Consider the following 12,443-nt stretch of genomic DNA (forward strand, 5'->3'; position numbering starts at 1 on the left):
ATTTGTATATATATAAATATTTATGAAATGTTTATATATATTTATTTATAAATATTTTTATAATATTTAACTCTTGAAATAAGTATTTTCTGCTCCTCTTAATCCACACACATAATACACTTTTAATACACTCAGTACAAACATACCACTCTGAGAACCTTTATTCCCTAATGATGTAACTCACGCTTACATTTTAGTGACTGAAATGAAAAACTGAAGACTGAATGCAAGAAGAGGCTTTAAAAACCTGCTCAAATCTACCAATTGGAAGAGGAATTATGAGCTGTGAAGAGGGAAAGAAAAAAAAAAAGAAGAAAAAAAGAAGTCCCACAAAAGCAAGGCAGCAGGCTCTGCTCCCAGGTCTATTGTATCACATTCTGGTTTCGATTCTACTTGTTGAGTATTCACCTGTTTCGCTTAGTGAGCACTAATGAACAGGTGGATGGAGCCAAAGCCAAACTCAAAGGAATTACGACAAAACACTAATGCATTATACATCCTGCAGGTCTCATCACGCCCCGGGATGGCAACCAGGCCGGCTCCCTTTCCAGATCTGACAATAAAATGATGAAACATCATTCTGCCTTTGGAAACGCTGCAGTGCACACAAATAACGCTTCCTCCTGCTGGAGCAGCAGCTCCTCAGTTAGTCTAAATATAGAACATTTCTCCTGTCTTCTTATTTGGAAGAGCTCGACAGGGGGGGAAAAAAAAAAGAAAACAAAAAAACCCCACACCCTCACTGCAGAGCTTTGCTTTGATGTTCAGTGCCACACTGCACACAAGTCCTCTTAGCAACTGGTTTGAAAGGGCAGCAAATTTATGCAAACTATTAAAACTTTGTCCAAACACCAGCAAATCCTTAAACCTGTGCAAGTGTAAAGGTTGCACACAGGAATCTGCCTCGGCTTTGGTCAGCAACCAAACCAAGAAGGTACAACAAACTCCCCCATTCCACCCAAATATATTCGGACATCAGAGCTGCCACAGACATCAGAACTGTCATCCCAGTATTTCAAAATGCACACCAATACTTCTAAAATACTTCTAAAACTACAATAATAAAGCTTTTTAAAAGACCTTTTTAGGATGTACAAGAGGAGTGCTGCCACAGAGCAGTGCTTCAGGTATTGCAGATTTTTCCCCCATGCGTGGCAGGTACAGTTTAAACCCAAACTGAGAATTCAGTTCTTTTGAATCATACACCCCTATTACTTCACAAGGAAAGGGCATTAAACAAAAAACTCACTCAGAGTAGCAGGACACCAACACATTTAGTGTGGCTTTTTGAAACTACTGAGAACAGTATATTAGTTGCAGAACAACAGATACAACTTTAAAGCATCCCTTGCATTTTGGTTACCAGCTCTGAAAAGTCCAGGAGAGATCACTGCTATAGCAGAAGTCCAACCTCTTCATTCTGTACAGTTCCCAGTTTTTAATTTATGTCAAAGGTTTTGTTCAGAGAGAAAAAAAAAAATCCCTGTTTTGACAGTTATTTCTCAGTACTGGTAACTTCACTCTCATTTGGTGATGACAAGACAACTTAAAGAAAATATACATAATTGGGAAGTTACACTGTCCAAACTTCTGTGGAGGAGATTCCAACTGTATATTAATTTCTGCTTTTTTAATAACCAGGAACCTCTCTGTGCATTTGCCATCAAAGAACTACCGTAACAGTATCCTTTGATCATAAAACTAATCATCTGTCTTTCCAAGGAAATATTTACCAGGGCCTGGAGCATGCCATTCACAATGACAGTCCCCTCCATGGTCTGGGAGGAGGATTTGGATAACATGGAGAGCACCCAGTCCAGGAATTCTGCCATCCTGCTTTGCCTGACATCAGGGCGAACAATAAACCTGTCACAGAAAAACACAAAACACTGCAGTTACTGACTTTATGACAACTCAATAAAAACCATTTTTCCTTCTATCCAAAGTGGTTGTAGTTCCTGAAAACAATTATCCAGTGGATATTTTCCCAAATTGCTGAGGGTGGGAACACTCCAAAACATCCCACATTTAGCCATTCTGCTTCTGAGCAAGGTCCAGAATTTTGCTTTCACATCAAACCCACCTAAAACTTGAATCCTAAAGATTTATCTTAATTCTAAAGTAACAAAATTTCCAAAGGTCCCAGATAAAAGTTATTTCCATTAGAATTGTTAAAAAGCTGAAACAAATATGAGGATTCTCCACCATTCTCACCAAGAACAGCCATTCTGCAAATCTGAAAATCAGTGCAAATCAGCAGTGGGACCCTGTTGCACCTTTTGCCATCAGCCAGGCCTAGAATGAGTAACCAGTGGGGCTAAATTTGGCTTTTCAGATACCTGAAAAGGTCAAACACCTGCTATTTAACACTAGATGGGTCAAGAGATGGGGAAAAAAAGAGGTTCATCATGGCTAAACTTCTGTAAACCTACACTCAGCCATCCCCTGCACCAGCCAAGCATCAGCTTCAGTTCTCTCAGTGAGTGCCCTGGCACCTACAAACCAGGATCCTGCTCCAGCAGGGATTCAGACTAAATTTGTTGTCAATGCACCTAAAGGAAACAAGGCACACAGGGAAGCCCACCCAGCACAGCTCAGGGCAGTTCAAGAGGATGTGCACAGTCGGGACCTGGTTCCTTCCCACACCCCCAGAAACTGGGGAGCTGCACCAAGAGACTGACAGAGAACATGGGAACAGTGAGCACAGGGGATGGACTGCCTTCCAAGCCAGTCCCTGTTCGGTTAAGCAGGAGAAGGAGGATTTGGGGAGGGTGAATTGCAGGAGGGTTGTTTTGTGACAGAACACCAAGGATGAAGCTGCCTTTGGCCCAAGGGCACAGGTGAGAGAAGTGACCTGTGAAGTGGATGAGCTGGTTCCTAGACCCTTTCCCAGCCCGAAGGAGTTTAAATCTTTCTTTCCCAAAGGAGTGCCCTAACCTCCAGACTAACAGCAGGATAAGGATCAGCCTCATCTCCTCCTACTGCAATCCCTCACTGAGCAGGCAGAAAGGAGAATTCATGAAACAAGCTCCAGCTTCTTCACCCTATGAAAAGCAACTTACTCTGGAAAACAGGAAGCCTTGAATCCTGATCTTCCTAAACTTCACTTGGAATTCATAACTCCTTGGAGCACCAGTAAGAACCCAGACTTCCTCCTGCTCCCCAGGGACTTTCCCTCTCAAATGCTAGAGTCAGACTCCTGTATCTTATCTCTCCATCTGTCCCAGGACCGTTGTGTTCCTGCCCACCCAACTAACAGTCCAGCTCCAGGAAGATGGCACAGTGACCTCATCTCATTAAAAAACTGTTTGGGGATGTGAAAGCAGGGAAAGGCCTTCCTGGAGCCAGTCTTCTAATTCCTGGTGGAGCATTTTAATCATCAGGCTATTTTGAAAATGGTGTTTTCATAATAAACTAAATAATTATAAGTCCACTAAGCAGTGCCATTACAGCTTTACACACGTGGTACTCAAACCAGCCTAATGTGTTCTATCACTTTATTTGTTGTGATCATTTACTCCTAATAACAATTAATTCAGTCAATAAGGGTGAAGACAATATGAGACAACTGCAGACAGGAGGTGCCTGCACAGGACCCAGTGTGGGGTGCAGGGCACTGGTAAAATCCCCTCGAAACTCAGGGCTGAGCACAAACACAAAGTTCTGCTGAACACAAGGCTGCAATCAATCAGGTTATTGTATAAAGCCTCCCACTCAAAATGTAGTTTTATAGACACTCTGAAGTGCAAATTTGATTAAGTATAATGTGATAAAAGACTCTTTTTTAATTACTGTCACCCTTACTTGACAAGGCTCCCAAATACTGGGTGTAGCTTCAATAGTTTATTAGTGTTGGTTAATCTGGGTGCTTTCTGGAATTCTAGGAAGTGAAGAAGGCTCATATGAATGCTCAAGGAGAATTCATTCTGTGTCACGCTGTCACCTCAAATCCTCTGCTTCTGTCAACCTGTGACAAGGCAGAGTATCCTTGCAGATACATAAAGATCCCAGAAAAGCAACTTCTAATTAGTCATTCCAAAATCACTGCAAAAACTAATTAGGATCATAGAATTATAGAATCATAGAATGGTTTGGGTGGTTTGTCTCCCTCTCCTATTGTCCCCACGTCCCATTGTCCTGCTGTCCCCATGTCACCCTGTCCCACTGCACCCGTGTCCCCACGTCCCCACGTCCCGTGCCCCAGTGTTCCCAGGTCCCACTGTCCCTGTGTCCTCCATGTCCACATGTCCCTGTCTTCCATGTCCTGCTGTCTCCACATCCCCATGTCCTCACATCCCCATGTCCTGTGTTCCCCATGTCCCCCCATCCCCACATCCCATGTCCCTCTTTCCTGTGTCCTGCTGTCCCCATATCCTGTGTCCCCAGGTCCTTTGTCCCCCTGTCCCATGTCCCCATCCCCACGTCCCATGTCCCCCTGTCCCCACATCCCATGTCCCCCTGTCCTCATGTCCCCATCCTGTGTTCCCCCTGTCCCCACGTTCCATGTCCCCCATGTCCCCCTGTCCACACGTGCCTGTCCCATGTCCCCCTGTCCCATGTCCCCATCCCCACATCCCCCTGTCCCATGTCCCCCCATCCCCACATCCCATGTCCCCCTGTCCCATGTCTCTGTCCCCATGTCCCCCTATCCCCACATCCCCATGTTCCGTGTCCCCCCATCCCCACATCCCATGTCCCATGTCTCTGTCCCCATGTCCCCCTGTACCCACGTTCCATGTCCCCACATCCCATGTCTCTGTCCCCACGTCCCTGTCCCATGTCCCCCTGTCCCCGCAGGGCCCTGGCAAAGCCGTGCGAGCAGCTCCCCCTGGTGCGCACGGGCTGCACTGCAGGGCCGGGGCTTTTACTGCTTTGGAGACTCGGAAAAGGGAAGGAAACCCAAATCCATCATAACCTGAGCTGAATATGCGGGAATGGGGGCCGGGATAGACACCGAAACAAGGGATACACGTGTGCTATCCCAGTTCACAGTCTCTGTCATTTATTTCCATGTGCATCACAACCCACACCCTCTCCACGGATGCAGCAGGAGAGAGGAGGTACACGAGCTCATTATTCAAATTTATAAGCCCCCCTGGTGGTTTAATAATTCTTTTATTCAGTATTACTGGAGTGATGCAAAAAAATGTCAGAACAACCACACACCTGTCACAGATTGTCCCCAAGCCTGAACACCAACCATGTAAAACAGTGGGATCAAGTTAAAACAGTGGGATCACAAAGTTCCCTTATCCCACACCTGTTCCTTTTGATGAGTTGACAGCAAAAAAAAGCTAAGAAAACAGAAGTATTGCTTTCTGAATGAGAGATAATTAAGAAAATTAATTCTAGCATTACTATTTCCCTTTACATAATTTAAGCACTATCAGTAATACCAGAGACCAATTCCCTATTTATAGTGCAAAACCTGCAAAAATCAGCAGCAACACTAAGGATCTCTGAAACCCTGTAGCCCAAACCAGCCCCTGAAGGCAATTTCTCCAGTATCCTGTTGACAGAGAAGATCTGCATCAGGTGTGACAGAAACACATTCCTCTATCAAGCAGAGGAAATCAATTCCCAACAACAAACACACTTGTTGGATCCAATTCAAGCAACAGTAACATCCCACAGACAGCTGGCAACTTCCAGCCCTCCCAACCCTGTCACAGCAGACTAAGGAACAGCAGGAGAAATGGGAGCCAGGCTTTTCCTTTCTGCCAAGGAGCACAAAAAAGAGACTTACTTGGACACCAGCACAGCAGCTGCATCCCGAGCCTTGTCACTGACAACCAGGTAACACTAAAGGGAGAAGAAAACTGACTGTAAAAGAATTCACACATGGAGATTTAACACCAACAATAGTGCACACAATACACTACTGGATACTTAGGATTACAAGTAGTATGATGATTACACACATTATGTCATTACTGTGATTACAAACTGAGCTTAAGGTAATAAAAAATTAATTTTTCCATTTAACAAACTGTATCTGAGGCAGAGTCTCCCCTTCTGGTGCCTTTTAAAGCAGGTTTATTACCTTTACTGAAGCCTTAACTCACAGGCACATTGGCCTACAATCAAAAGCCTGCAAGTATCAGCAGTGTGAGCTGTTGGGGCACCTGTGGGAGGGGGACTTGTCTATTTTTATCTCAAAGGGATGACAGGTCACCACCTGAGCTGACACCCAGTGAAACTTTGTTGAAAAACCTTCAGGCAGTCAGAGCTTCCAAAGTTAATCGTTCTGATCAAACACCGATTTCCTCTAAAAATCCTCAATTTTGGCTTTCAGCAAAAGCTCACTGGCATTTTCAAACACTGAAAGCCACTAACATACTCAAAAGGCAGGCATTCACATGTAATAAGGTAGTTTATTACATCAGAGAAAACAAGTAACAGTCTCACCTGTCACTAAAGCAGCAAACAACAGACTGAAGATTCCAAACGTACGGAGAAATTCTTTGCAGATTAGACACAAAACCATGGACATATATTCTAAATACTCTTAAGTAATATCATTTTCAGAATATTATTTATTAAATATCAAAATGTGAAGCCCAGTATCACAGGTTTGAAAGCATCACAAGAGGCATTTTCCTTACTTTAGCTATTTCCAGGATGCGATCCATGGTCGGCTGCCGAGCCCTCCCTCCCTCTGCAACAAGGTTTCCATCAAAACGGGCCAGATCGAAAGGAATCAGGCAGATCATGGACAGCCACAGCAAGAGCATGTAACGAGTCTCCCAGGTCTGGAAAGGAATGGTAAAACAAAGTATTTACTCCATTTTCTGGAAGGTATTCCAAGAAAGTCTCGGGAGCACAAACCACCCGCTGTTTCCAAGGAACTTTCAGAGATGATGAAGAGAAAACTCCAAACATGAGTGTCCTGAAACTCCAAAGGAGACAGAACTACAAGTGATCCCAAGCAGCAGAACTGTAACAAAATTAATGGACTCCCCTCCCCAAACCTGAAATCTAGGAAAGTTTCTTTCCTTCTCCATGGAAAACTGCACGTTTCCATTTTCCTGTTCCTCCTTCCCTCAGCCTGTCTGTGCCTCCAGTCACAAATATAAACAGAAATATGCTTTTCTTCCTAATTTCTTATTTATTGCTGCCATGGGTTTACTGAAACAACTTCAGATGAGCTCTGAGAGACAGACAGATAAGAAGGAACTTTTTCCAAGCTTTAAAGCTGTACAACTACAGCAGCAAAGTGTCAGAACTGATGGTGTTTATTAAAAAAATACTTTAATTTAGAGCAGCAATGCAATTATTGTCTTCAAATCCATGATTTTTGTTACTTGTAACAGATGATGATCTATCATAAAATTCATCTATCTTAATAAGTCCTCTGGAATTCTGATTTTTCCTTATTCAAAAATGTAAGAATATGAAATACAGCATCTTGGAATCAGACTCAATGATCCTTACGAGTCACTTCCAACTCAAGACATTCTATGACCTCAATTCATGAAATCCATTAAAAATTCTTTGCTTAATTATTTTTTAGAATCAGGATTCTTGCCCAGAACATTCCCAGCCAAATAAAACTTTCAAATCAGAACACATAATGAAGTGGTGTCACTTTGTTTTTCAAACTACAAACAGGTAGAAAGAAAAGATCTGAAATTCTGTGTTATTTTTCTACACTCGGGAATATATTGTAAAAAGGCAGGTTCAGGCCTTGTGCTACAATTGTGACATTTTTTCCAATCTTCACCTTCCTCCTTTCAAAAGAAAAGGGAAAAAAAAACCCAAACCAACCCCCACAGATCTGAGGGCCTGAGGATAATGTTTTATGAAATCAAACAAAATTAATCTTTGTTTCCTTACCAACACAGAAGTTCTACCAATTTTGACAAAACCCAAAGGTTTACAAACCAGCCTACTTACATCAAGAAATAAGAAAAAAAACCACAGAAAACTTAAAACCTCTGTTTCCTGTGATTTTACTGCGATGACTTCAAGCTAAATTACCAGCACTGTTAATGATGTGCACAGCAGGAAGAGGATTTTTCAGTTACTCCTTTTGGAGGTTCAACATCTCTCACTGCCCTTCTCATTACTGTTGTTTCCATCAATCTATGAGTGGTGACAGGTTTTACCCAACCTCCACTGCTTCTGAATCCTTGGAACAAACCCCATGGAAGAAAGCCAAGGCCTCTCCTTCAGGAAGGCATTTCTCCTCTGACAAGGTGATGGTTTCACACTAAATCCACGTGCTCAGTTAACACCTGACAGGGTCTATCACTGCTTTATACACTTTTTTCCAGGTTTTTTTCTTACACTGCTCACCTGGAGCCATAAAAAGCACAGCAAGTTCCTCACCTCGGAATCCCTCGGGTTCTGCTCCGCGAGCATGTCCAGAACAGGCTGCAGGTCCCGGACTTCATGGGGAAACAGGGGGAGGAAACGTTTGTACCCCCTCACCTGCAACAGAAAGTTCCAGAATTCAGTGACCCAGCCAGCATCATCACCTACTGGGGGAAAGGAAAGACCCTCCCCAAGGAATTTCTTGGTTAGGATCCTCGTGTCATAAAAAGAGTAAGGGCACGAGTTAAGGTCTTAAACACCTTGAGATGTCTGTGTTTTTGCAAACTTATTAAGAATTTAGGAAATCCTAATTCTTCAACTTTAAAACAAGGGGGCTCTGGAGATTGTCTCGTCCAACCCTCCTAAAGCAGGGTCACCCATGGCAGATGCCCAGTACCTCAGGGATGGAGACCCCCCCACCTCTCTGAGCCATCTATCCCACTGCTCAGCCCTCACAGTCCAGAACTGTTTCCTTGTGCATGGATGGAAGTTCCACAATCCATCTAATTCTTTATCATATTTTACTCTTCAACATTATGACTCTTGTCTGATCACTCAGTATCTCAATGCCTGCAATATTTTTTGCATTCAGACCTTGATGTTTACAATTCTGGATCATTAAAAAAAACAAAAAGAGCTATCACAAACATTGTGAAAAATGAGAAAAAAGAGAGCTTATGTTTCACAGTCAAGTTTGAAATATTTTATCACATTACTCAGACATTTATTTATTTTACTATTTTTGAAAATAACAAACAGAATATTGGTCACTTACACATTTCAGTTACAGGATGTTGAATTTGGGATTCTTTACCTTTGTGATGATGTAAAGAAATTTAAAAGCCAGGTGAACTAGAGGGGGAGGAGAGCCTTTGTCCCGTGCTATATCCAACAAGGAATTCATCATCCCCTCTATGAAAGGAGAGGAAAAACAGTGAGACTACATGCAGTTCACTTACAGTTTTTCACACTTCTAATAGTAAAGGAGTTAGTAATTAATAATTACTTATAATGTAAGTCATACAGCCACATCAATCTCGTAATACAAACATGGATCTTACAGTTTAACAGATTTTCAAGTAAATACACAAAAATTATCTAAAGATGACATTCCTACCTAAGTGGTGGTCCAAAAGGTGAGGCTGCTCCTGGTACTTGTCCATTATACCTGAAAAATGAAAAAGACATCTGTAATAAACTATGCAAATGACAGGCTTTGAGAGGCATTCACTGTGAGATACCCCCTGACTCTGGACAGCTTTAGCTTAAGATTCCTGTATCCTTGGGCTGCCATCACCTGTAAGTGAGGTGGAAAAGTCAGACAACTATAGTTAGAAAACAGTGCTCCCTGGACACACTGGATGTCACCCCAAGGCTGCCATTCCCAAGCCTGGAATGTATCTAAAGCTGCAGTTCCACTCCAAAGGATCTGCACTCACACAGGGCACAGGCACAGCAAAATTCTCACCTCTTTCTTGGGAGCTCCCTGACTACAGCAGACAAACACCCCACACAGCAGCACTGTGCAAGTGAGGGTCCTCTTCACAACCCTGAGAGCTACATTTTTATTTTGAAATACAGGGAATTATTCAGCAAAGAACAAAGAACCCTTGACAAATTTTAACCTGGACAAACACAAACTGCAGCTACTCCCATCTGTGCCCCTCAAAACTATTCACATCCCTGAATATTCACTTACTCTGTCACTGCTCCCTCACTCTCTTTTGGTCTCTTCCTTTTGGGTACTGACTCAAGGAAGGACAAATTGAAATGGAATATTGAAAAAAAACTAGGAATAACTTGCCAGGGTTTTTAGACACAAAAGCTTTTCAATTTAAACCCAGAATCAACAAAAATCAGCTACAGAAATGAGAACTGGATTCCAGGAGAAATCATCGAGCGATCCAATGTTGCGCTGGAGATGTCCTGGGATATTTTATCTATTTGGTCAGAAAACAGCTTTTCAATTAGAAAACTAAAACCTCCTTAACCTCTCCTTTCCCTGCATTTGTTTCTCTCTCAAACCATTTTACTCTCTGTCCTTTTTCTCTGGCTTATACATCAACACTTACACTGAAGGTGTGACTCAACTCCAACAGTGCTGCACTTGACCAGTGGATGACACTGCACACCCACTTTCAAGGCACCATCCAGCAGTATCCCTGTGCAATTCCACTGGGACACCACAATGCCATCAAGAGGGAAACCTGAGCTCCTCATCCTCACTAACCTCCCACTCTAATTAACGATGCCTTAAGCTGTGTACAAACTGCAGAACTGGTGGACATAAATTCCACCAACGCCCAAAGCAGCAGCTTTCCAGCAGAAGTGGAATTTAACAGCAAATTCTTTTCCCAGATCCCAGCCAGGCAATGTAAATAAACCCATAAATATAAAAGCTGAAGAGAATAAAGCTAAAACAGTTTTCTAATGGTATTATTTCAGAAGAGATCTTTCCTCATTTACCTACAAAACTGTGGTTGCAGACTAAACTGTTTCCCAAATTTCTGTTTCTGATGGTTCACCAAAAATTGAGCACCCAGTTTTTGTGAACCTGCATTAAACCCATCTGGAATGGATGATCACTGTGCTCCCTGCACACAGATTAAAGGTATTCCCTAAGTTTCAGCATTCCAGCCCACACACTGACCACAATCTTAACAGATTTGGGACATTTTGCCCAGGAAGGATCAAATGACACCTGAGGACACTGAATATTATAACCCAATACTGAACCACCTGCACAGTACCTGTCAGTTTTAAGTATATTGAGCCTGTATTTACTGAGCAATGACAGGCAGGCAGAAAGGTCACAAATTCAATTTAAATACCCAGAGACAGCACACACAATGTGACACAGAGAGAGGCACAGCAGGGTGATCTGCTGGAGGAGATGATGCCTCTCAGACACCGAGATTTTTGCAGCAATGGCTTTTTCTACCCCACTGAAACCTGACACTTCACCTGTGACACTGAATGATCAAAGAATGTGAGTGTTCTGGGTACTGCTATCTGAACAGCTACATGTTCATCACTGGCCTCCTCAGATGGAACAGTCAATTCAGTCAATCAAATACAACGCTAGTAAGGAACTTCTGCAGGCTCAAATCTCTAAATTTGTGGTTTCTGCTTTATTGTTTGCTTACCTGGTTTCTTTTTGTCAAAAACACAGCTGCAGGATCGATATTTTGACTGTAAGCTTTTGCAATTTCACCACTCTCTGCAGAAGTATTTGCAAAATGCGAGTCTGCAAGAGTCAGTTTGTAAATTCACGAAGTGCTGAATTAACTTTAGCAAATCACCTGGTCAGAATACTGACCCAACAATATTCTGACAGATGTGCCTTGTAACGGGCTGATTACCCAGGACACCCCTGCAGGCACCTAATTACAGCCCTCCCAGGTTCAGCTGAGGTCTGGGGACAGAACAGCTTTCATCAGGTGGCACAAAAATCAGATCCAAGTTACCTCCACTCAGAAAAAAATACATGATCTGTATGGATTCAAAACCCCTCACGTTTCCTATGAAACAGAAGAGCAAAAATATTAAATTGCCACTTTAAAGCGCAAAATGTGAATGTTTTGACAAGTAATTAGCTACAAAAAGTATTTTATTTGATAGACATATAAACTTTAACTGAATTACAGCCTGCATTTGAATAGGAAACTGGAGGCAAAATAGGAGTTGGAATTCTGATTTCTGAGATCTAAGACCAGGATTTTTAATTATAGTGGCTAAATACCAGGTAATAAAGGATGGGAAACAAAACGAGCAAAAAACACAAGCCTGAACCACCTGTTGATAAAGTTGCAGCATTATCAATGACCTAAAAATTAAGAGTTTTGGCACCTTTTTGATTATCAGCAATAACAACATAATACATAATAGAAGATTTTACACAACAAAATGTTGGTGTTTAGCAATAGCACGCCCTGTGGATGCCGTGCTTACCCACGAACCGCTCCACGGCCATCTCCCGGGTCACCAGCTCCCCGAAGACGCCCCTGAGGTTCGCGATGAGCTCGGCGACCTCCCGGCTCTCGGTGAAGCTCTCCAGGAAACCCCTCTCGCTGACGGCCCCGGGCTCCCGCTCCTCGCCTTCCTCCGGCCCCGGCCCCGCTCCGTCC

At 42.9% G+C, this 12,443-nt stretch overlaps 1 protein-coding gene across 2 annotated transcripts in view; it reads right to left on the reverse strand.

Moving 5' to 3' along the window:
- Nucleotides 1-12,437, reverse strand: part of TBCD (tubulin folding cofactor D) — a 116,217-nt gene extending 103,780 nt beyond the window's left edge. The window contains exons 1-7 of one of the 2 annotated variants that reach the window (XM_029960016.1): nucleotides 12,268-12,437; nucleotides 9,434-9,484; nucleotides 9,131-9,228; nucleotides 8,332-8,433; nucleotides 6,606-6,752; nucleotides 5,747-5,802; nucleotides 1,734-1,866 (exon numbers count right to left, since the gene is read on the reverse strand). In XM_029960016.1, the coding sequence (XP_029815876.1) occupies nucleotides 1,734-1,866; nucleotides 5,747-5,802; nucleotides 6,606-6,752; nucleotides 8,332-8,433; nucleotides 9,131-9,228; nucleotides 9,434-9,484; nucleotides 12,268-12,289 (609 nt within the window). In that variant the 5' untranslated portion in view covers nucleotides 12,290-12,437. The remainder of the gene's footprint in view (nucleotides 1-1,733; nucleotides 1,867-5,746; nucleotides 5,803-6,605; nucleotides 6,753-8,331; nucleotides 8,434-9,130; nucleotides 9,229-9,433; nucleotides 9,485-12,267) is intronic. The other variant, XM_029960015.1, reaches the window with a different exon arrangement.
- Nucleotides 12,438-12,443: the final 6 nt, after the last annotated feature.

This window comes from Manacus vitellinus, unplaced genomic scaffold (genome assembly GCF_001715985.3).
Source record: "Manacus vitellinus isolate BGI_N305 unplaced genomic scaffold, ASM171598v3 scaffold_24_pilon, whole genome shotgun sequence".
In the NCBI taxonomy this organism is placed as follows: Eukaryota; Metazoa; Chordata; class Aves; order Passeriformes; family Pipridae; genus Manacus; species Manacus vitellinus.